This window comes from Aristolochia californica, unplaced genomic scaffold (genome assembly GCF_029961685.1).
Source record: "Aristolochia californica isolate CCGP_79_NKW_82.1479 unplaced genomic scaffold, dmAriCali1.0.hap1 SCAF_10, whole genome shotgun sequence".
In the NCBI taxonomy this organism is placed as follows: Eukaryota; Viridiplantae; Streptophyta; class Magnoliopsida; order Piperales; family Aristolochiaceae; genus Aristolochia; species Aristolochia californica.
In genome coordinates this window covers 26,791,475-26,817,380 of record NW_027181771.1, presented here as the reverse complement: position 1 = coordinate 26,817,380, position 25,906 = coordinate 26,791,475, and the positions used below count along the sequence as shown (strand labels likewise).

The 25,906-nt window shown below is 40.5% G+C and overlaps 1 protein-coding gene and 1 non-coding gene across 2 annotated transcripts; one reads left to right on the top strand and one right to left on the bottom strand.

The window, feature by feature from the left end:
* The first annotated feature begins 1,899 nt into the window (after positions 1 to 1,899).
* Positions 1,900 to 17,541, top strand: LOC137934915 (actin-related protein 5). Its single transcript, XM_068779507.1, has 12 exons — positions 1,900 to 2,120; positions 2,213 to 2,283; positions 3,659 to 3,783; positions 4,014 to 4,058; positions 5,039 to 5,141; positions 5,306 to 5,415; positions 5,538 to 5,647; positions 5,751 to 5,841; positions 6,035 to 6,469; positions 6,560 to 6,687; positions 16,130 to 16,472; positions 16,791 to 17,541. Exons 1-12 carry the CDS (start codon positions 2,020 to 2,022, stop codon positions 17,304 to 17,306), a joined length of 2,178 nt encoding a protein of 725 aa, XP_068635608.1. The 5' UTR covers positions 1,900 to 2,019; the 3' UTR covers positions 17,307 to 17,541.
* Positions 17,542 to 22,057: 4,516 nt separating this feature from the next.
* On the bottom strand, positions 22,058 to 22,164 carry LOC137943297 (small nucleolar RNA R71). Its single transcript, XR_011110634.1, has one exon. It is a non-coding gene; the product is annotated as a small nucleolar RNA R71 (small nucleolar RNA).
* Between the last annotated feature and the right edge of the window lie 3,742 nt (positions 22,165 to 25,906).

Here is a 25,906-nt window from a genome sequence, read left to right as displayed (position 1 = left end):
AGCGTTACTGGAAATTTAAAATATACTTAATTTTGATGTAGATGTCACTAGGGATGGCTTCGAACTGAACCAGCTCGAGAGCGGCTCGATTCGGTATACCCGAATCTCGAGCCGAGTTCAAGATCTCTCTGTTGCCGTCAACAACTACCTCGCCGGCCGCCTTCTGCCTTTCCGTTGCCGTCGATTCTGTGGCCGCCACTTGATTTCTTCCCCCTCATCCGCCTTCGCCTTTGTTTCTGTCACTGTCGCCTCCGTCGCAGCCATAATCCCCAATGATTGCTGGCGCCGTTGGAAGTTTTTCCCTCGACGTCATTCCTCGTCTCGGCGGAAAAACCAGAACAAGCAGGGGGAAACAATAAAAATTTTTTCTTAAACTCTCCTTCCTCATGGCTCTTGAAAAAATTGAAAATACCTTTTAGTAGAAATAAGTTTCTAGGGACTATTAGTGTCTCAAATTTTTTGTAAACATTTTTCTAATTGAAAATTCTTATTAAAAAAATCATATAATTTTCTAAGTAAGATTTTCCTGCCAAGATGGGCTAGAAAACCGTATAGAAAGTTTTTGAATAAGTATTTGACAGTTGATGTTGTAATACTTTTAGCATGAGACAATTTTCATAGCAATTTTGTGTTTGACATTTTATTTGATTAAAAATTTATCGATAAGTATAGTAATATATTAGATTGATTATTAATTTTTATTTATTTCCCTAAAAGAGGCAATAAGAGGTCCATTTAACTTTCCTAAGAAAATTTTAAAATATTTCTTGTAATTTTCTAATAAGTCATTAATAGTAATAGGATTTTATTTAAAGATTTTTTTGGAAATATGTATCATAAGGAAAATATTTCTAGTTTTTCCTAGAATATAAATTTCCAACTAGGGGCACTAAGGAGGCCATAGTAAATTTATGGCCAAATTAAAAAATTAAAAAATAAGTTAGACAACATTTGGAGTAAAAAAGATTAATATTGATGCGTTCTAATTCATTATTGAAATTCAATCCTAAACCTCCCCTAATTTATTTTTTTAAAATGTATGCATAATTTTATATATAATTTATTTGACATATATTTTATACAGAGTATTAAATGTAGGTTAAGCTCGAACTCAGTTAGAGCTCGAACTCAAACTCGGTTAAAATTATTAGGCTCTAGTTCAATTACAATTTTAGGTTCGAGGCTAGGGTCGGTCGAGCTCGAGTTCAAAATATTTAAATCAAACTTGGCTTGAATAAGGTTTGGACTCAGCTGGATTCGATGCCACCCTTATGCCCAATTTTTAAGCAAAGGTCATTCCCAAATTTGTGTAAAATGTATGCATAATTTTATATACAATTTATTTTATATGTATTTTTTGAAAAATTTTAAATGTATGTTGGAGCACTAACTCGAGATTTGTATTTTTTGAAAAGTTTTAAATGAATATTGAAGCTTAGTTCAAGCTCGGCTCAAACTCGATTAAAATTATTAGGCTCATTAGGCTCGAGCTCGATAACAATTTTAGGTTCAAGCCTAAGCTTGGCTCGAGTTCGAAATATTTAAATCAAGCTCGGCTTGAACATAAACAGGTTCGGGTTCGGCTTGGCTCGATGCCACCCCTAGATGTCTGTACATAAAATTTTAAAACTGTGAATTCTTTTCTAGCTTCATTTTCAGTTAAGCTAATTTTTTTCTGTATTAATATACCTGATAATTATTTGATCTACTGGCTTAGTTTTTCTTGTATGATAATTACTTACAAAAATTATTACGGCAATTACGCACTCTTACCGTTTCAGCAGATTTCAGCCCGTGATTTGCCGTCTTCGTGTTTCTGCAGGACCCAGTTAGCCTTATTGTCTACAGACTACTGGACACGTCATGTTTTTGGGGCAACTTTGAGCGTGGGTCGACACATCGGAAAGCGCTGCGGTCTGGAAATGCAGAAGAGGTGCATAGCCACCGCTTCACTGTACTGAAGAGGAAGTAGGCTCGGTAGCCGCCAGAAATCTCTCCTCCCCGCTGCTAAGGCAGAAAATGCCTCCCATATCGCGGCCGCTACGGCAGTCGGACTACAATCTCTTTCCTAAGGACAAACCCATCGTCATCGATAATGGCGGCTCCAACTTCCGAATAGGGTAACCTTCCAGTAAAACCCATGGACTCCTCGCATCAGTTTTTTCCCTTTCTTCCAGGTCTTCTTACTTGCAAGTTTTCCGTGAATTTTCAGATGGGCTGGCGAGTCTGATCCTCGTCTCACGTTCCGCAACGTCGTTCAGAGGCCCCGCCACAAAGCCACTGGTACTGTTCTGCCCTTCTTTCGTTTGTATTAGCCCAGCAGAATGACAATGTGTGAAATCCCTTGTCCACTCTCTGTTTGCATGAACTCTCCTCGTGCTTGTGGATGAACCCGATTGAAGGATTTCCGTGTGTAACGGTCATTTCAATTCTTTCGAATTACGATATCCTTGATTAAATGGACGGAAACCTACAATTAATTTCTTATTTGTGAAAAGCAATTTATGTTAGCTGAACATGTAACTCAATCATTTTTTAACATCTTAAAAAGTCAAGTTAAACACTACATTCAAGCAACAAGGACATAATTAAACCATCGAATATGGGAACAAATTTGCTTTCATTACCCTCTCAATTAGCAGCTAAATGTTATACTTGGGTATGACATGCACTTTACCCTCATCCATTCCATTTAGTAAATGGTCTAAAGTAAAATGGTAGTCTTACCAGAGTCCTTAAACTGGTTAGGACTTCTGTTCGATAACTTATTATGATTGGAAAGGCTAATCATTAGAGTGGGTGGTTTGATAATATTGTGATCTCACATTATTTATCCAACAAAAGTGCATTTTGTTACCATATCCAATTCTAAGTCTAGCAGAATCCCTGATTAAATTATTAGCCTCCCAAATATCTGTGCATTCTATATTTGTGGGCAGAATGAGGTTGCCTAATATGCCATTTGTCAAGTCTGCCATAAATAGCAGCCACCAACTCCTTCCTAGCAAACGCCTAGCCAATACAACCCAAGAGACCGGTCTGTTAAATGCGGAAAGCCAAGTACCTAACCCAGGTGGACCAGGGGCGGACGGAACCTAACCCAGGTGGACCGGAACCACTTAGCTCTGACACCCACCGTTCCCGTTCCCTACCGCTTCCGCCGGGATTTGAATGCGGAACGTGGTGCCCAACTCTGATACCATGTCAAACACCTAGCCAATACAACTCATGAGACCGGTCTGTTAAGTGCGGAAAGCCAAGTACCTAACCATGCGGACCAGGGGCGGACGGAACCTAACCCAGGTGGACCGGAACCACCTAGCTCTGACACTTCCATACTGCACTTTGATCATGTGTGATTCTCAGCCACATTTTGCCAGAAGATATCTGTTTATCAACCCTAAACCCCTAGTTCTCACCCACCAAATTTCATCCAAAGTTTTCAGAAAAAGGAAAAAAAAACATGTTCATGAATCAGTCGCAGTGAAATACTCTTTTGGGACAATTGTAGTCATTTTTGTCTGCGGTGGATATGTAAGCTGCATCTGATGACTTTATCTTATTTTTCTGTACTTTCTTTCTGATTCTTCTTGTTTTGATCTATCAAATTTGCAATGTTGGTGGAGTTTCATGTGCTTCAGGTCTGTGTATAATGCAGGTGAAACAGTCACTATAGTTGGTGATCATGATCCCTCATTAATGAAATATTTTGATTGCACGCGCTCGTCTTATAGATCACCATTTGACAACAATGTTGTTTATCAATTTGAAATAATGGAATATGTAAGTACCTCTCTCTGCTATTATCATCCATCAGAGGGAGCTTTTCCCATATCTCTATTTGTTAATGGAACAAATTGGCATCTATATTTGCAGTCCATGTTGCTGCTTGAATCAATTTGGTTACTTATGTAGATGATTAAAGAACTTAGTTACAACTATGATAAGTGCATTTCAGTCTTATAAACTTGATCTAGTTTTTATGTAGCCTCACAATGTTCATGGCTCTATAGATACTTGACTATGGATTTGAGCGCCTTGGTGCAGATGGTTCACAGGTAAAAACTATGATAATTCTCTCTTTCTGCAATGTTTCACAGGCAGAATAGTATAACTTTTTATTATTCGTGTTATTTGCCTCATATCACTGGAAATAATGTTACTAGTAGTAGGATTTTTTTCTCTTTTGGTTGTTTTTGTTCTTTTCCTTTTTTGAGAAAGAGGACTCCATGTCCCCCAACATTATGCCATTCAGGAAAAAAAATCCCCAAAATTTTCTAAAGGGATATAAATTTGGCTATTTCCAGAAAAAGTAAATGCAAATTGTGACTGAATCTGATACTAATATCGGTCAAAACTAGTTACAGAATCATAAACTTTAATATGTAACTTTGAAAATAAAAGATAGAACTTTTATTTTTATATATCTTTACTCATGGATTACTTTCAATGGGGAAGCATTTAAAAGAAATGACAATATTTTCCCTAAATTAAATCTTCAGAAGTATGGTTAAGTAGATTCTTTGTGTGCTTTAAAAGTTCATTTTAACTTAACTTTAAGCTTGAAGAGAGTTCTTACTGACAAAGAGTCATGAAGATCCAGTCTGTCTTTATATGTAGCTTATCTTAATTTTTGAAACCTCATTCATGTAATGTTAATAGTATTATGTCTAAAAAATGTTCATAGTATTATGTCTAAAAATAAAAAAAAGACCAGCATAGAGTTCTCTATGGATCTGATATAATACTTTCACAAATTTTCACAGAATGCTTTCACAAATTTTTATACATGTTCTTGACTTTCTGATCAAATATAACATGCTTGTAAAGGGTTTAATATAACAGATTTTAGTTTCTGGACTTATTCATGTTAGGAGGGACATATCAAGTGAGATAGTCATTTTGTAGATATAGCGAAACACTTCTATGAATTGCATTTGACTAGTCCTCTTAACATTATCAACTTTGGGACAGTTAATTCCCATCCTTTAATAATGCTGATAACTTCATATTTAATTTTAACTTGAGGGCGGAACAGGTGGATCATCCCATCTTAATAACAGAATGTGCTTGTAATCCAGTTCAATCTCGTAGTAAAATGGCCGAACTTCTTTTTGAGACTTATGGAGTACCTTCAGTAGGTATGTCATGTACAATATTTTATATTTTTAGTTATCTCTAATGAATCATTGCCAGTGGGGCATCATATTTTTTTCCTGGATTGTGAACAATTTCTTTTTTATTTTATTTTTACCTGCTGTAGCGATTAATATCACTGTGACTGTTTGTCTGTGAACCATCACAGCTTTTGGTGTTGATGCTGCATTTAGTTACAAGCATAATCAGCAGCTAGGAGTATGTGACAAAGATGGTCTTGTTGTTAACTCTGGATTCAACACTAGCCATGTCATTCCAGTGAGTTATAGAGTTCCTTCTCATCTTGTATTTGGACATAATGGAGGAAATGCTAAAATGTTTTGCAATTCTATCTTCTTCTTGATTAATTAATTAGAGGAAAATAATTTTTTCTATGCTAGTTTGTAAATGGAGAGCCTGTTATTGAGGCATGCTGCAGAACCAATGTTGGTGGATTTCACATTACTGACTACCTGAAGCAGCTTCTCTCTCTGAAATACCCAATGCACTTGTATGTGTTGATCATGATCATCTTCAAACAACCAAAGGAAATAGTTCTGTGGACTTTGTTTTTTGTGGTGTTTTTTAAGTCGTGCAATTTTTTACATTAACAGACCCAGCCTTACATGGGAGAAGGTTGAAGACTTGAAAGTAGAGCACTGCTATGTAGCTCAAGATTATGCTTCAGAAGTGCGACTGTTTCAAGTAAGTATCTTTTTCATAACCTACTTCTCACTCTTGCATTGTGCTATTTTTCTCCCTTTTCTCCCTCATTTAAGACATCTTTTCTCTCTTTTTTATTTTCTTTGAATGCAAAGTAAAAAGAAAAAGTATAATATGCTTAGGGCATGTTTTTTATGCTAATTTTTAGAAAGATGCATTTTTCTTATACTGGTAGAAAGGGACAAAGGAAGAAGCTGAGCAGAAAATGAGGTGCTGGCAACTCCCTTGGATTCGTCCTCCACAAGAAGAGTCTCCATCAGAAGAAGAGATTGCTCGAAGGGTAGCTCTGAAAGAGAAACAAGGCCAGAGGCTGCGAGAAATGGCTGCAGCGAAGAGGTCCTCAAGAATCACAGAACTGGAGACTGAACTCCAGGGTCTGGAATTTCTTCTGCAGCAGTTGTTGAAAGTGCCAGAAGATGAGATTGCGTCTTTTCTATCTGAAACTGGGTATATTTCAAAGCAGGAAATTGAGTCTGCTATTTTGAGAGTGTCACAATCATTACGAAAAGCTAAGGGTGAGCTTGTTGAAGTTGATGAGAAAATGGAGCCTTCATCAGCTGAAAAGTACCCTCTTCTCAATGTTCCTGACAACTTGCTGACCCCAGAGCAGGTGGGATTCCTTCACTTTACTCAAAATAGCACTTACTGCCTATTTATGGTGTACTTGTGTTTAATTCATTTTGGAGTTTTGTTGGTACAGTTGAAGGAAAAACGAAAACAGCAATTTCTCAAGACCACATCTGAAGGAAGGCAGCGGGCGAAACTAAAACGGTTTGAGGAAGAATTACAGCGGGAGAAGCAAAACCAACAAGATGAGGAAAAGCGTTTGTAAGTGTCTTTGTACTTGTACCAACATTTCTTCTGGTCTGTATTGAGCTAGCTAAAAAAAAAAAAGGAGTTTTTTTGTAGTTTTCCTTGAGTTTAATCATATACTTAGTCATTACTATATCGAGAATTAGTTCACCTGTGGCTTCATCTTCAATGATCCGAACAAAAAAAAAAATAAAAAATTTCTCCACTTGTCTTTTGGAAACATTGAGAAATGAGATTTCAGTAAAAGAAGGAAAAATTGCAGGACTTTGTAGTGGGAAAGAAGAATACAAAAAAAGCATCGACTATCATGCAAAAACTGAACCTTGAAAATGGGATGGAGAGTCCTTTAAAAAGTTGGAAGGAACAACCCATTAGGAAATCAATGTTACCACATATATTTGGTATCTTGGATCCTGTTGTTGGATCGTTGCCTAAAGACTTCATTTATTAAATGAAGGTCAATAGGGCTATTAAAGTTTTATTTTTTTTAAAATTAAAAAACGAGAAAAGGATTTCATCCTCGTGAGAGGGCGAAAATATAAAAAGTAGAAAGAAAAATCAAATAAGAAGAGAGGTGGCCACATCAAGATGTTGCCTAGAGGCACATTCCTTGGCTAGAGAATCAACCAATCCATTAGCAGCTCTGAGGGTGCGGCTTACATGAAGTGTCAACAATTTCACCAAAATAGAAAAGACATGTTCCCAAAAGATTATTCTTTCCCTAGACCCAACTAATCACCAGCAAAGAGTCTCCTTCCACTATTTAAGGAAAAGAAAAATGAGTTGAATAAAGTCTCAAACCTTGAAGAGGGCTCTTAATTCTGCCAGTGTAGAATCACATAAACGAAAGGAGGAGAAAAAAATAGGAGGATATTAATTGTAGATTCCCAAATAGCTCCACCTCCACTAGCTAACCTAGGGTTTCCACAAGAACTACCATCAAAGTTTTAGTTTAAGGGATCCCTAAGGAGGGGGTTCCAATGAGATGGATGTGGGTAATGGCTGAAAGGAATGGGAGATTACTCTCCTCCAAAGATTTAGAATGAGTGATCTTGGCAAATGAGAAGTTTCAAGAAACTTATTGACCCAAAAGAGGATGCAATGCATGATAGCTTCAATGATTGTACCAATTGATTTTTGCTTGTTCTCAAAAGTTTGTTTATCACACCCCTCTAAATTCCATGTAATTGAAACAAAAGATAATTTTCAGATTTTTTTCCCAGTTATTCCCCGAGGCACTATAGATGTTTGCTCAATTAGGGATAAAAAGGATGACATAAAATGTAAATAAATATCAAATTGAAGCAGTAAGTGATCCATATTTTCTCTTTCTCAAAAAAAGTGATCATTTTTTTCTATTACTTCACAACACATTTTGCTATGCTGGTCTTCAATCATGTACACTCTTTCTAAGTTGATCATCAGTTGATATCTTTCCTCTTGTTGCACACCAAAGAAAATGGGTTACTTTTGGAGGGCTATTAAATTGGGTCACTTGGGTCCAATCTATATTTCGATGACTAGAGGAAACCTCTTTTTAAGTAATAAGACAGGAGATTTCTAATTTTGGATCCGTGTTGGATTATTTGTAACAATTCCTTTTACATGTTGTTAGGTTCTTAGCCAATACTCCAAAAGCTCTAGAGCTGATGGAACACGGAAAGTTAGGTCCTTAATCCTATCTTATACTAGGTTAGCCCAACCTAGTATATGGGCACCGAGTTATGCCCTACAGAACCATAATAATCCACTTTCCTTTCATGCCAATGTCCACAGTAGCCTACTCTATTATAGCTTTCAAGCTGGATCAGGTAGCTCTTTTCACCTTTATGAAGTCTCTCACTCTGGCATAGGCTAACCCTTTTCATAGGTTGCACCTATGGGATTCAGACACATGACGTAGTGCTTGCTTGGATACTAATTTTAGGTACTTAACCGGTCCACGTAAAGCTCTTGAGCTGATGGAATGTGGAAAATTGGGCCTTTAAACCTATCCCAACTAGGTTGGCCCTACCTGGTGTATGAACACCAAGTTGGGCCCTATAGGGCTGGAACATGTGAACCTTTTTTAGGATAATAGACATGGATAATTGTAAGTGGACGCGTGCAGGTACCAACTTTGGTACCATGTTAAAATTGGGTTGTCCATCCAACAATGACTAGCACAAAATATTTCTAATTTAAAACTATGTGGGACTATTCTTAAGAAGGGCATTATGTAAGGTTGAGTGCATTATATTAGTCGAGATGATTAAAGTTTGACAGGATTCTAAAAGTATTTAACATTGTAATTTTGTGTAAATATCGATGTAAACATACATGTTAACTTATTTTTACTTTAGTGTGGCTTCGGGATAGGAACTCTCCTTCTTTCTGTTTCTCATTTGTGTTTCTGTTCCCATGTTTCTTTCTCTTTTTTTCCATCACTATCTGCCCTTCTTCCATTTGGCCTTTTGCCACATTGTGAGTAGCATGAGTGAGATTTCACTTTGAGTTAGCAAAACATATTAAGTTTTAACTTTTGCTTCTTCGAAAAAATAATTTGAACATTTGCATCTTTGACTTCTGAAATAATGAAGGTAACTCCAAATCAAAACTAATGAATGTTATCATTTTCAACAAGAAAAAAAGAATGTAACATATCTAATTCTCCATGAAAGTTTTTCTTAAAATAATTCTTCATTTTAATTCTTCATGCGCATTGTCATTTCCATCAACAGCATCATCCTGGAATTTGCAAAGTGATAAATGGAAGACTACTGCCATGTCAGTTCATCTTCATCTTTGAAGAACAAAAAAGAAAAAAGAAACAGCTCTTCTTTGTTGACACATACAAATTGTGAAGTTTCATTAGCCTGGTAAAGGAGAGATGAGCGAGTGATTGGTGAGTAAGCGAGAGGTGAGCATGCGGGAGGAGGTGAATGATGGGCGAGTGAGTAATGGGGATGGTGGAACTAGGCAAGTAAGAGGCAAGAAGCATGCAAGGGGGCAACCACTGAGGCGATCGAGATCGCCACCTGGTGGCAACCCGTAGAGGAGGGAAAAGCGCTGCTATTGCACGTTGTGGAGAAAGCTGTGGTGATCAAGAACCTGCATTCAGAAGAGCACTCGCTTCTGATACTGTGAAAGATAATGTCTGGCAACTCATCTGGAGTAAAGCAAGTAAGAAGAAACTGCGAAGTTACCAGCTGGAGCATCAACAACTGATCCATTCCTTCACCTTCGGCAGCACTGGTGTCCATCAAAAGATACCAGGATCGCCTTGGATGGGCGACTAGGATCTCTATCACCAATGGAGATAAGCAATCCTTTATACTATTACGGATGCCCGAGCCTCCTTTCTCAAACAGTTTGTGCAGACTATAAAAGATTGGCACTCCAAGAATCGGACCAGGGAGCTTTGGACGGAGCATCTTGTTTTCTACTTCTCAGCCTTCAACTATCGACGGACTTGGGAATGCAAAATCACCCGATGCCGGCTAGGTGCTACAATGCCAAGGGTATACATCCCTGAATCCACATCCTCTGGATTTGGATGGAAAACCTTAATGGAATGCCTTCATAGGCTCTCCCACCCTGACACTCCCAGCTCCCACCTCACAAAAGACTGCGCTACCTTCCCTGTCTTGAAGCCCAATACCGAACCAGCAGCATCTGCTCATCAGCCTGCAGCTGCTCTTCTGTTCTCCACCTCAAAATCAATGGTCCCGAAACCGCACAACCAACCACCAGCTGCCTCACCAGTACCCTACCCTCCCAAGCCTTAGGATCCTGTGGCATGCCCATCGTTGGCCATCTGCCCGACTAGAAAAGGCCCCTCAATTGTTCCTGAAAGCTGCCACACACCCTGCCTGCCCCCCTTTTCAATGCTAATATTGACCTTCCCAGCCCCCAATGCACTGGTGTGTCAAGACCTTAATGGTGATCCTATCTTCCCCAACAGTCAACTTGGCAACAGCTGGCACTCACCTGATCTTGATTCCAACACATAGCTGCTTCCGCAATCACCCTCCCCTCCAGTTAACATATCTTTGGACACCTTGCCTAACCACCGTAGACCTGCTGACAATACCAAATCATCATCCTTTTCCCATTTTCACTCCAACATTGCTCAAGCCCTTTGCCACAACACCGTCCACCTTGACACTTCTAGCATGGATGACCTCCTGCTTTCACCACCACACCGTAGCGACCTTTTTGACCCACATTATGACCTCCACTCCGACTCTGAGTCAGCCACTCCCATCAAAACCCAACCCCCTAACCGAACTGCCTCAACAATCGTTCACATGGACTATTCCAAAAATGCCTCTCCTCCTCTCCTTGTTACATACTAGAGGAAAGGAAAAGTTGTAGAGATGGCTCCTTCATGGGGAGTCAAGCAACCCCAACCACTAAAAAGTTTATGCCATGATTGGCCAGTTCCTCTTTCTGCCTTGTAATGGAAGATCCCTCGACCTTGTGGTCGGGCTTCAGTTCGAACGGCACTGATATGCCTGGCACCAAATGATGGAGCTAGCTGAGGTCTTGGGGGTTGTCTACAAAGGCAAGCTACCTAGCAACATTGATGGCAAATGAGTCACCAAAACCAAATCCAACAAGAAATGATCATCTCCTCTTGGAACATCTGTGGAGTTGGCTCCCAACGGAAGTGAGCCACATTCAGTAGTCTTCTTGCCTCAAACAAATCCTTCATTGTCATCCTCCAAGAGACCAAGGCTCAATGTATGTGTGATTCAATTGCCCGTGACCTCAAGAGCTGCTGCTCCCTCAGCTGGACAGCACTGAATGCAGTGGGACACTCGAGGGGCATCCTGATCCTTTGGGCAACCTGGTTTATGTCATTGACACCAAACTTAGTTTCTTCTCCATTGGTCTTACTCTTTGTGACCGTTGCTTCGAGACCACTTGGTTTCTTGAGGCTGTGTATGGTTCTACACGATACAGGGAGAGGCATGCTTTCGGGGATAAACTTTCTTCCCTCACACAAATGTGGAATCACCCCTGGTTGTTCGTGGGTGATGTCATCCAGTATTGTAATGAGAGATCCTTTCCACTCCCTCGTATCTCCTCTTCTATGCACAGGTTTGCTGATTTCATCAAAGGCTGCGAGCTCGACGAAATCAACACTTAGGGCAAATCCTTCACCTGGTCCAACTGCTAGTCACATCCCATCCTCTCCAAGCTTGACTACTTCCTGGCTAATGAGGATTGGCTGAGACTTTATGTGAATGCCACTGGTTGTGTCCTTATCCGCACTATGTCTGACCATTGGCCCATCCAGTTGGACACCAAGGCTGGCAGATGGGGTACTAAGCACCTATCCCGCACTATGTCTGACCATTGGCCCATCCAGTTGGACACCAAGGCTGGCAGATGGGGTACTAAGCACCTATCTGATTCCTGTTTGAAAATTCCTGGCTTCTCCACAAAGAATTTGATTACTTCCTATCTGATTGGTGGACCAGCACCTCTGTCAATGTCACCTTTGAGTGGAAACTTCCCCAAAAGCTGAAAGCTCTAAAAGGGAAGCTCAAGGCCTGGTCCTTGGACCAACTTATAGCTGCTGATGTGGATCACTCGACTCTCCCATTCCAGATCTCTCAACTTGATGAGATGGAAAGGCAACAACCTCTTACCCCTGCTGAATTTGCCCTCTGCATTTCTCTCCTCGGTAACTTCCAAGTGTTCACCCATTGTGAGTGCATCCAGTAGAAGCAAAAACTCGCTTTCAATGGCAGGTTGATGGGGACGGGAACAATAAATTCTTCCGTGCTGTTGCCTCAGCCTAACATAGGACCGATCGAGTTACTTCTTTGTGCATCGGAAAGTAACCTTGGGCATGACCTCCATCACTAATGCCATTGTTATTGTTTTGCAGCTTTATATACAGAAGAGCACCTCATTCGGCCCATCGTACAAAGGATTCAACTGTCAAGAATCTCCCCTAGTGTTGCCTCTCTCCTTGAGCTTCCCTTCTTCACCTTAGAAATCGAGGATATGGTCTTGGGAATGCCAACTGATCACGCTCTTGGCCTTGACGGATTCAGTGGGGAATTCTACCGAAGATGTTGGTTGATTCTCAAGGAAGACAATTGGAGTATTCTTCATTGCCAATTGGAATAGTTTTCACTTATTTGAAACCTACCGGGCAATGGAAGCATCCTTCATTGCCCTTGTCCCCAAAAAATTGTCATTTACCACCCCCCAATTTTCGTCCCATCAGCTTGGTCTCCAACTCGTACAAGATAATTGCTTGTATCCTTCCTGGTCGTCTCAAAGACGCGCTCCCCATTGCCATCCTCCAGGGCAAAGTGCCTTCATGAAGGGTCGCTCCATCCTTGACTTGGCTATGGCAGCCATGAGCTTGCGGACCACTTCAGGCGCTCAAGGAAACCTAAAATCATCATTAAGCTTGATCTTGAGAAGGCATTCGATCAGGACAATTGGCAGCTGCTGGATGACATTCTTGATCGGATTGCTTTCGGCATGCAATGAAGTTTTTGGATAAGGAGTTGCATCTCCTCAGTTTCCTATTCACTTCTCCTCAAAGGCACCACTTGTGTCTACTTCAAAGGTACCAGAGGCATTTGTCAGGGAGATCCCCTCTCCCCTCTACTTTTCAACCTCATTGCAGAATACTTGTCCTCCCTTCTCCACTTGGCCAGGATAGTTGGTTGGCTCTCCCTTGGTTGATGAGCATCAGGAATTTGACTGCCCCATTCTTTAGTTTGTCGATGACACTCTGGTTTGGCACGTCACACTTTAGCAAGTCAAACGGATCGAGGCCCTCCTTGGGTTATTTGAAATTACTTCCGAGTAGAAAATGAACTGCACGAAACCACCATTATGGGCTACCACGTCACCACAGAGGTTCTTCAATCCATGGCTGATTGCCTTGCCACCATATACTTGGGACACCCCCCCCCCCCCCCCCCCCCCCCCCCCCTCTTTGACAGCTGCCCTCACAGAAACTTATGGGCACCTCTGGTCGAGAAAATGGAGCATAGGCTTGCAACATGGTGGGGAAGACTCTTATAGAACGCTGACTGCCTAACTCTCCTCAACTCATGTATTGTTGGGTTTCCCAACTACTATCTCTCCTTCCTCCCATGTCTGATGTTCATTTACCACTACCTTGTTCACATAAAAAAAAGATTTCTATGGAGAGGAGCCGATGGCGGCTTCAAGTACCACCTCATTAATTGGAAGGGGGTTTGTCAATCGAAGGTTCTTAATGGGCTAGGCATCCACTCCTACCAAAACCATGAATCTGGCCCTCCTTCTCAAGTGGCTTTGAAAATTTAACACCTCCCCGCATGCTGTTTGGAGGCCCATGGTTGCTGCTAGACTCAATCGGGAGACTCAATGGTGGACTTGTAGGGGAACTCATCACAATCTCTCTCCTATATGGTGCTCTACCTTTCTAGTTGGACATCGGATCTTGGGCAACGCCACACAACTCTTTCATGGCGACTTTTAGCCCCTCCCAAGATCAGGTTTTACATTTGGAGCGCTTTGCACAACAAAATCCTGGCTATTGACAACCTCCGAAAGTGCTGCAATACAAGGCCCTCTATCTTCTGCTCTCTTTGTGAACTGGGCGAGGAGAGTGTCTCCCACATCCTCCTCCACTATCCTATTGCATGGAGAGTATGGACTCAGTTGCTTAGCCTCATCATCCTTCAGCTTTGCCTTTCTAAGGACCTCATCTCTACTTGTCTCCAGCTCTCTTGGATCACCTCCCTCGCCTTGGGAAAGCACTTCTATCAGCTTGCTTCGGCCAATTCAGCTAGAGGGAAAGGAACAACCGCCAATTCAATCTCAAATATGCCAAAGTTGATGAAGTTGTTTCTAGCATAATTGGCCAGATTTCCACATGGATTCACATGAGGAAGGAGTTCACTCATCTTGGCGATATCTCTCTATGCAACAATTGGCGATGTATTGCCCAAATTCCGCTATGATTGTTAGCCATCCCTTGCATGAATGGAAGCCTCCTCCTTTGAACTTTCTCAAGTTCAATTTAGACGCAACTCCCTTGGCAACTTGGGGCTGGTCGGACTTGGAGGAGTCATCCTAACTCTAATGCTACCACCCTCCTCTCCCACCTTGGGCATTTGGGACTTCTGTGGAACTCATGGCCCTCCTCTAGGGCCTCATTCTATAAAGGGGTCATTTGTCGGGCCCTCTCATCATTGAAGGTGGCCCCAAAGTGGTGATCTTTTGGTGTTCTTCCCCTTCTTCCGAGCCCCCTTGGTGCCATTGGAATACCTTTCATGATATCAAGGACATCTCCTCTTTTCTTTCTTGTATTTGGACTCACATACTGTGATTAGCCAATTCTTTGGCTGATTCCCTTGTTAGGACTGGTGTCTTCCTCCAATCTCTTATTGTAATGAGGCCCCATTCCTGAATCTATATTGTTCTCTTTCTTGTACTTAATAAACTCATCAATTTCAAAATAATAATTGTTAAGGAATAGTCCCACATAGATTAGTGAGTACAAAGATTTTGAGTTTATTAGTTGGTAAAGAGGTTTCCTAAGTTGGCTAGTCATTTCAGCATCATTTAAAAAAAAAAAAAAAAAAGTTGGCTAGTCTTTTTGGGATAGGGCCTTGGACCCAATTTAACATGGTATCAGAGCGGGTACTCATATGTGGGCCTGCACCTAAACTATCTACTTGTAAAGCCACAAAAAGAGGGCCTACACCTAAAGTATCCACTTGTAGAGTCACAAAAAAAGGGCCTATACCTAAAACTATCTACTTGTAGAGCCACAAAAGAGGGCCTACACCTAAATTGCTTACTCCTAAATTATCCACTTGTAGAGCCACAAAAGAGGATCTACTCGTGAGGGGGAGTGTTAGGGAATAGTCCCACATAGATTAGTGAGTACAAAGATCTTGAGTTTATTAGTTGGGAAGAGGTTTCCTAAGTTGGCTAGTCATTTTGGGATAAGGCCTTGGACCCAATTTAACATTGTTAAGGAATAGTCCCACATGGATTAGTGAGTACAAAGATCTTGAGTTTATTAGTTGGTAAAGAGGTTTCCTAAGTTGGCTAGTCATTTTGGGATAGGCCTTGGACCCAACTTAACAATAATAATAAAATAATTTTTCATGAAACGTTTGACCATTTCGTGATGTCTATATCAAGCATACAGTCAAACAAATGTACTAGAAAGTTGAATGGTGAAATATGAATGATTCAGAACTCACTAGACAATGTGAGATCAAGTTTTCTAATTAGAGAAGAGGTAAATGAGGGTGTTCACCTAAAAGGTAAACTCTCATGGTGATTCTCACGAGTGGGTCACCATTAGATGTGTAAACCTGCTGTATACCATACTTGATGTGTTCCCTCTTAAGGCATTTTGTCACTGTTTTCATCTTGCATTATACATTGATCTGCATCTCACAAATTCTTTAAAAGACGGATCCATGTTTCATGGCAGGGAGAATCCAGAGCTTTATTTAGAACAACTTCGAGCAAAACACAAAGAACTTTCTGAAAAGGTGGAGCAGCGCAAGAGGTTGAAGACTAATGGGTCCCGCACTAATGGTAACCAAAGTTTGTCAGGAGGTGTTGGACGTGGTGAGCGATTAAATGCAGCTCAGAAAGAAAGGATGCGTCTACTGACTACTGCTGCATTTGATAGAGGCAAAGGTGAAGACACCTTTGGAGCCAAGGATGAAGATTGGCAACTCTACAAACTGATGAGCAAAGACAATGATGATGATGATGATGGACCTGATGAAGATGAAACAGAATTAGCTCGTGTCACTTCCCGGCTGCAGGTCAGTTGTTGTTACATTGAGTTAATCTAATTAGCAACATGCTAATGCTGCTTCTTGTCAGGTAAAATTGTACACTCTTTCATTTCATGGTCCAAATTCATATCCATGTGGGTCTGCGGTGGATGATGATTGCGCAATAGTACCTTCCTCATGAGATGAACTTGTTTAGTCATTGGCAGTTCATCCCCATGCTTAATCAACCATTTAAAGCTTGGATGTTTAATTTTGGCTCTCATCATGCTGATGATTTGATGAATTTTTACATTTTTTTCCGACAGCATATTGAGGATTTACATTCGATGTTGTGAACCATGACAGGATATTGATCCAACCTTTGTTGCAAAATCTGAGATGGGCCAGGGAGTCCTCCAAACAATACCTGAGCTTGTTCCACGATTCCGTCCTCTGACTGCAGAAGATTTCCAGATTGTTCTTGGCGTTGAACGGTTTCGATGCCCAGAAATCTTGTTTCAGCCAAACATGGTTGGGATTGACCAGGCAGGCTTAGATGAAATGGTTGGTGTCTCAGTACGGCGGTTGCCATCAAAGATTGACGATATTGAGTCTAAAATTACCAATTCAATACTTATGACTGGTGGAAGTTGTCTGTTTCCTGGGATGGATGGTCGTTTGGAAGCTGGGGTCCGCAAAATTCAACCATTCCTTTCTCCAATCAGAGTGATCAGGGCCTCTGATCCTATTTTTGATGCATGGCGTGGGGCTGCTACTTATGCTGCTTCGGTACTATTTTCTGGACAAACTTTTTCTAGGCAAGATTATTATGAGAAAGGTGAAGATTGGCTATGGAAATATCAAATTAAGTATACCCTGTGATATAAAGAACGCCCGCTCAATAGGCGTTGTCATAACAATTCTTTTGGGCAATTAGAGAAAAAATGTTATGTATGAAGAGATGTTTACAGTTTCTGTGAATGGTTCTGCTGTTTCTGTTTCTACTCTCTGAAGTATATATAGTTTTATTTGTATCATCTGTGAAGCATACCCTGTAATTCATCCAAAGGTCCTGCTTATCGCGGATTGACTAGTGAACTGGACACCATTCATGAAAGTGCGATTCAAGTTTGGCCCCAGTGCCTTTGGCGTAGACCTGTAAATGGTAACTTCAATTTTGCACAGGCTGTAAAATATAGCATTTGGATCTAGCAGTAATATTTGTTCTACGCATTCAGGTTTTTGAGTATGAAATATACGACCTCGTCAGCTGTGTGATTTGGTTTGAGAGGAAACAAGAGAAGCGAGTAAAGGTTGCCCCTGGCATTTAACTCCTTCCTTTAAAACAACCAAGTAAGGAAGCTGCTTTAAAAACTGCGCATCTTTTAACCAGGTACAATCTCTCCCTTCCCTTCCTTAACAAGGACTTTATGTGGAGACGAGGAAGCAGGGGTCGTGAGATTTCTGCGAAACAACAGGTCGACAATGTACGAGAAGCTATCGAGGAATAGAGTTGACGCTTGAGCAACGTCAACTCGTGCACCTTCAGCTCTCTCGACTCTCTTCACTCCTAGAAAGATGAATTTTGTGCAAGCAGGAAGAGAGTTTCGGTGCTACCAAAGGTTCTGGGCTGATCAAAATTGTCTCTAGCGATCCACCGAAAGTTGAAGATAAGTTTTTTCTCTGTCCCAACAAGCTGCATGTGCTTTATCGATTTTTGTTTTAAGTTTTTGAAGTTTCAAGTTCTGAACTTGATTTGATGCTCTCAGCAGATTGTGCGGTTTCTAAATGTTTCTTTTCTCATCTGCATCTCCAACAAGAACAGAGAGATTGCAGTTCTATTAGAATCGCTAATTGAGTCAAATAAATATGTTATAATTCTCTCTATGCTCCTCTTGATTACGAATTTGGTAGAGATGTCTGAAACAGAATAGCTTTGTAGTGTTCCTAGTTTTACAAGAGTAATAATTTGCATGAGCTCTCAACTACTTTAATTTATGATTGAAGCTTTTAAATTATTTCCTTACTCTTTTCCCCCATAAGTTGTACCCAAGCAATCCTGTTTCAGTTTCATTTTCCCTCATTTCGTGCCTAAGGAACAAAATCCACAACTGATAATTTGTTCTTGCATGGCAATATTGGCCTCAACAATTTGAATGATAAGATCGGAACAAAAATGCGGGTACTCATATTGAGCAAATTCTCATATTTGCTTTCCATTAAAATTTTCATTGTGCACACTAACACAAGAAAATACTTTACACTACACTTTCTATTGAACACACTAATACAAAAAAGTAATTCACTTTAATTAGGTAATTTACTTTCACTTTCCACTACACTTTCGAAATGCACTAATCACCCCCTAAGGGTCTGTTTGGAACCCCTAGAAAAAAATAATAAAAGAAAACGAGAATTTGACCATTATTATTCTCAAAAATAGTTAATAAAAATGAGATAATGATCAAATTCTTCTTTTAACTAACTATTTTTTGGAATAGTAATGGTCAAATTTTTATTTTATTTTATTTTATTTTTCATGGGGTTCCAAACAGACCTTAAGTGTCCCCGTTGCAGGATTTACTCATAATATGTCAAGGGCATGTCCTTGATAAATGTCAATGCTACTCTATCATCCAAACTTCTCCACTTGGTGACACTGACACATACCTAACTTATTCTATGATTTTTTGGATTTCTTTATAAGTTGTATTCAAAATATGGCCGAGCCAAAATTTTAATCAAGTATTGTGAATTACAATTAATTATTTGAAAGATGGTGCACTGCCCCGCCTTCTCTCTTAGGTAGGCAACAAGGGATCCACGAGTGAGACATCTTTTTTTTTTTTTCTTTCCTCTTTCAATTCAATATGAAACAGAGACCCTCCTCCTAGCCTCCACACTCAAAGGGTGGAACCCCTCCTCTCCTCTCTTTGTTGTCAGATGTTATGTACATTAAGAAGGGAAATTTTCCTCTCTTTCTAATTTTTTAAAGAAAATTGTTTCAAAATTATAGGCATGAAACCCTGATTAACGATCAAGATTATTGACATCGATCAACGATCAAGATTGAAGGGACCTGATTGCCGGTTGATTGATGGTCAAATTCAAACTTCTCAAAGGTTAATGTATTTGAGATTTAGTCAAAGGGTCGATCATTGGTCGAAACCAAACTTTCAGTCAAAATTGGAGTCAATTATCGAAATCAAAGCTCTATTGATGGTCAAGATGAAAAGAATTATGTTACATCACTACCAAAATCAAACGAGAAGAAAATGTCACTTTGATGTCACCTAATCACTACATAAGCAAGGGAGGTGGTACATAGGTGACACTTGCCATTATAAGGAAGTTCCACACAAAGAAGGAGGTGGAACATAAGTGATAATTGGCACCGTAGGAAAGCTCCCCCTTAAAGAAAAATGTGGCATGAATAAGGTGAAGTGTCACATCTTTTTAAGATGAAGAATGTGTCTTGCTATGTGATAGATGCCATATTCTGACATGAGAACTAGGTTAATTATAATAGAATAACCTTTATAATTGTGTTATAGGTGGTTATTTATCGGTTTTCAATTGAAATGAGTATTTATTGAATTTGGCATTAATCACTGTCGATATTGCATATTTTTCTCTCCTGAATTATATTTCATTATTTTTAAGGTTTATATCTTCCTGAAATGCTTTTTATAGATTCAATTATGGAATTTCAGGAGAATTTTGGTGGAGAAGGAGATATTTACCAAAATGCCCTTAGTGAAATGGAGGACATTTTTAGGTCAAATCGTTTTAAAATAAAGAAGAGGGTATTAAAGGGAAGGAGAGCGTCGAACGAGAGGAGGGACAACGTCAAGAGAAAACAGAGACCAAAACAAAGGGCTGGGACCGGAAACAGGTGAGGATCCGAGAGGAGTTCCCCACTGTCGTTCGTCGGGCCACTATCTTTCACCACGCCACCGTCGTCCATCGCCATCCAGCAACCGAGAACAAACCCGAGGAGAGCTCGAGAGAGTCTCCGTCGAGGTGAGTTCGACAGTCATCGCTCGCCAGGCCGAGAAGTGATCCGAGAGGGCTTCTCCAGTGCCACTTCCGCTTTCCGACTATCCTCCGGCGTCTATTACATATTTTCGACCAGTCCCGGAGCTATTCCGACTCCAACTGAGACTCGAGAGAGCTGGTTAGAGAACGTCAGCTCTGTTTCGTTCTTCGCCGGACGTTACCTCTGTCCGTCGGCTTCCAACCTTCGTCGCCGGCGTCGTCTCTACCTCTGGCCACTCACTCTTGCCAACCCGAAGCCATTGATTTCGGGAAATTGCAGCACCCATGAGAACGAGTTGCTGCCTGAGCGAGAGGAAGGAGAAGGGGAGTAATTCATCATTTTTGAATTTAATTTTTTATATAGTTTGAACTTAGGTTTTGAATGTTTATTGAATCTGATTTGATAATTAATGTTTATGGAATATTTGTTTTCCAGATATTTGATTAAATTAGCTAATTAGGGTAGAATTATAATTGAGGTTGGATTTTGGTATTTTAATCCGATTTCTGTCTTTCACTCTATGTGCCCAAGAGGGGCTAGACGTAAGGATTGAGAAATCAGATCCGTGGTTACGTGGCGCTCGAGAGAGGCACGAATCACCGTAAAATCCAGAGTTGACGTTTCCTGTTGTATAGGTAGTTAACCAGATGATTGCTTGATAATTTAGGATATAATTAGTGTTTAGTTAATATTAATTCATCATATTTGGTTAGGCTAGTTGACTGAAGGATACACAAAATTCAGTCCTCCCTGTGGATATGACCCTTGCTTCCCGCTAAATTACATGAATGATTCGTACGCTTGCGAGGTATTAAAGCCGATGTAACTAAATTCTACATCAAGTTTTTGGCGCCGTTGCCGGGGAGGCACGTATTAAGTGTATTTCTTTGTTCTCCATAGTCTTAGGTTAGATTTATTATTATTATTATTATTATTATTATTTTTATTATTATTTATTATTTTTTTCTTTCATAATTTTAGCTTGGTGATTTTTTATGGAATTATTTTTATTTCTTCTAGTTAGTTCATATTTTTAGTAGTGAGTGTGTTAGCTTAATTTGATAGTTCGTTTTGTTTCTTTTTGTGTTTTTATGCACGGGCGCCGCTCCCTAGGTGGACCATTAGCTCCTTTGTTGAAGAGGTAGAACATATTTGTAGGAAAACACCCGAAGTCAAGTTAGGAGCTACCATGGCCAATCAGGGTGAACCATTACAGTTACCTGTAGGAGGTGACCATAGAGCCCTGAGGGATTATTCTATCCCATCCCACTTCACATCACCTTCTTGCATTATATTGCCACCCACTATTGCCGCCAGTTATGAGTTGAAACCGGGTGTGATCCAACTCCTCCCTACATTCTATGGGTTGGAGAAGGAGGACCCATATTACCACATCAAGGAATTCTTAGATATTTGTGCAACTTTTAAATTCCAGAATTTCTCAGATGACTCTATCCGGTTAAGACTTTTTCCATTTTCACTTAAGGATAAGGCCAAGTCTTGGCTTAATTCCTTGGAGGTGGGCAGCATTACTTCATGGGACACATTAGTCACAAAATTCTTATCCAAGTACTTTCCCATTCAGAGAACTACAACCCTCAGGAGAGAAATCTCCAACTTTATGCAGCAGGAGGGTGAACACTTTTATGAGGTTTAGGAGAAATGGAAGGATTTGATCCGTAGGTGTCCGCATCATGGGTTTGAGAAATGACATTTAGTGCAATACTTTTATCAAGGACTTACACCCCAGGTTAGATCCATGGTAGATGCAACGAGTGGTGGGAGTTTGATGGGTAAGAGTGCTAGTGAGGCGTGGGACTTTTTTGAAACGTTGAGTGATCAATCTCAGCAATGGGGTTCATCATTTAATGTTGATAGGAGATCCCATGCTCATGGGGTCTCTACGAGGTTAGTGAAACACCCATGCTCATGGCCAAGATTGAGGGGTTGACTAGAAAAATTGATGCCCTTATGGTGTCCAAGAGTTCACCTGCTCCTAACCCATCTACTGTCTGTGCCATATGCTCTGGTTCATCTCATCCCACACAAATGTGTCCATCTAGTTCATCCTACCCAGAGCTCATTGAGGACTTGAATGCAATCCAGAATTTTCATAGATCAAACCGGAACGATCCTTTTTCAGAAACATATAATCCGGGTTGGGCTAGGCACCCAAATTTCTCATGGTCCAAGGGCCCATAGGTTGGGGGTCCTCCAGGGTTTAGTCAACCCCAAGCTCCGCTCCCACACTTCACTCAACAGCCATTGATTCCACAAAAACCTTCACTTGAGGATACACTTCAATTATTCATGCATAATACACAATCCTCCATTGCTAAACTTGACATGCAAGTGAGTCAGTTGGCCAGCCATATGAGTGAACAAACACAAAATAGACTCCCAAGTCAAACCATTCCTAACCCCAAAAGCACACATGAGAGTGGGTTGAATTCCAAACCCCACCATGAGCAAGCCAAAGCCATAACCACCCTTAGGAGTGGTCGTGAGTTGAGCAATGGGGTAGGGACCACTAAGTCTAAGGAGTCAAAGGATGACAATGGGGACACATAATTGGGTGGAGAACCTCCAAGTTCTTCACCAACAGCCAAGCAGATCCCTAACCAAGTCCCACTAGCTCCTTATCCGCAGAGGTTATCGGGCCCACCTAGGAAAGGAGATAACATGCATGAAATGTTGGAACTATTTAGTAATGTTCACATTAACATTCCACTTCTTGATGCTATTAGGCAAGTCCCTGCCTATGCCCGATTTTTGAAAGACCTTTGTACACAGAAGAGCAAACAACATGTTAACAAAAAGGTCTTTCTTACTGAGAATGTAAGCTCAATTCTGAAGCATAACACTCCTCCTAAAGTTAAAGATCCTGGATGTCCCACAATTTCATGTGTCATTGGTGAACATATCATCCAAAGAGCTCTTCTTGACTTAGGAGCAAGTGTGAATTTGCTTCCTTTCTTTGTGTACCAGCAATTAGGTTTGGGGGAATTGAAGCCTACTCCCATCACACTTCAACTAGCTGACCGTTCTGTCAAGATACCATGAGGAATAGTTGAAGATGTTTTGATAAAAGTGGACAAATTTCTGTTCCCAGTTGATTTCATTGTTCTTGATACAAAACTAGTAGTCAATGTGACCAACCAAATTCCTGTCATCCTAGGACGTCCCTTATTAGCCACATCTAATGTTATCATTCATTGTAAAAGTGGTGAGTTGGAGTTGTCTTTTGGAAATTTTAAGGTCTCATTGAATGTATTTAATGTCGGGCACCACCCACTTGAGTCTGATGATCTGAGTCCTGCATTTAAGATAGAAACTGTTATGCTTGATGACGAATCCACTCTTGAACCTTTTGAGTCTTGCATAACATCTTTAGACATGGACTATTTTGATGAGGAAACATATTTCCGAGAGGTTAATTCTTTACTCAATTCTTTACCCCTGTTGGAGGAAGCTTATGAGGTTATCACAACTGATCATCCACAGGATCTTCCTCTTGACTTGGACAAACCTCTTGAAACTTCCAAGCTAGATCTTAAGCCACTTCCTCCCACGTTGAAGTATGCGTTCTTGGGGCCCATGAACTCATTACCAATCATTATTTCCTCTGATTTGAGTACTGAGCAGGAGGAACAATTGACTGAAGTTTTACAAGCACACAAAGGCGCATTGGGGTGGACTCTTGATGCCTTAAAAGGGATTAGCCCCTCCATATGCATGCATCGTATTCATTTGGAGGAGGGGGCTAAAGCCTCACGTGAGATGCAACGTAGGTTAAATTCCCATATGCTGGAGGTTGTGAGAGAAGAAGTCATCAGGTTGCTTGTGACAGGAATCATTTACCCTATTTCCGATAGCACCTAGGTGAGTCCAATTCAAGTTGTCCCTAAGAAAGGGGGGATAACGATAATGAAAAATGAGAGTGGTGAATTGATTCCCACAAGAACTACCACCAAGTGGCGTGTCTGCATTGACTATAGAAAACTTAATTTCGCCACTAGGAAGGATCACTTCCCACTACCTTTCATTGATCAGGTACTAGAGTGATTGGCCGGCCACAATTTTTATTGCTTCTTAGATGGATACTCTGGCTACAATCAAATTCCCATTACTCCAGAAGACCAGGAAAAGACCACATTCACGTGTCCGTTTGGCACCTATGCTTACAGACGCATGCCTTTTGGTTTATGCAATGCGCCCGCCACTTTCCAACGGTGCATGATGAGTATCTTTTCTGACATGATTGGTGAATTTTTAGAGGTCTTTATGGATGACTTTTCTGTGTTTGGCTCTAGTTTTGATACATGTCTGCACAATCTTTCACTCGTATTTTCCCGTTGCATGAAGTCCAATTTAGTCTTGAATTGGGAGAAATGCCACTTCATGGTGAAAGAAGGAATTATTTTAGGACATGTAGTGTCTGAGCGGGGTGTAGAAGTGGACAAAGCCAAGGTTGACCTAATTGCCAATCTGCCACCACCTACTTCTGTGAAGGGGGTGCGTTCTTTCCTTGGCCATGCTGGGTTCTATAGGCGTTTCATTAAAGACTTTAGCAAAATTTCTCGTCCTTTGACGAATTTACTTGCTCAAGATGTTGCTTTTGCCTTTGATGATGCCTGTATTCATGCTTTTGAGACACTGAAGAAATGTTTGTCCATTGCACCCATTGTCCAACCCCCTATTTGGTCTTTGCCTTTTGAGTTGATGTGTGATGCCTCTGACTATGCACTGGGGGCTATTTTGGGGCAAAAGACGGATAAAATGCCCTGTGTCATTCAGTATGCTAGCCGCACTCTTCATGATGCTTAATTGAATTACACTACCACTGAGAAGGAGTTGCTAGCTGTTGTGTTTTCCTTGAACAAATTCAGATCATATCTATTAGGGTCAAAGGTTATAGTGTTCACTGATCATTTTGCTTTGAAGTACTTATTATCCATCAAGGACACTAAACCTCGCTTGATTAGATGGATCTTGCAATTGCAAGAATTTGACCTTGAGATTCGAGATAAGAAGGGTTGTGAGAATGTTGTTGCTGATCATCTATCTAGGATCTGTGTAGTACCTCAGGAAGGATTCCTTCCTTTAAATGATTCCTTTCCTGATGAACAACTTCTCCAAGTATCCCTGTTGCCTTGGTTTGCTGACATAGTCAACTATCTTGTAACTCATAAGATTCCTGATTATTGGAGTAAACAAGATCAGTTGAAATTCTTTTCCCAAGTCAAACATTTTTTTTTTGGGATGACCTTTATTTGTTCAAGGTGTGTTATGACCAAGTCATTAGGCGTTGTGTACATGAGCAAGACTTTGCCAACATTCTTGAATTTTGTCATTCCCACGCATGTGGTGGACATTTTGGTGCTAGAAAGACCGCAGCTAAAGTTTTGCAATGTGGTTTCTATTGGCCGTCATTATTTAGAGA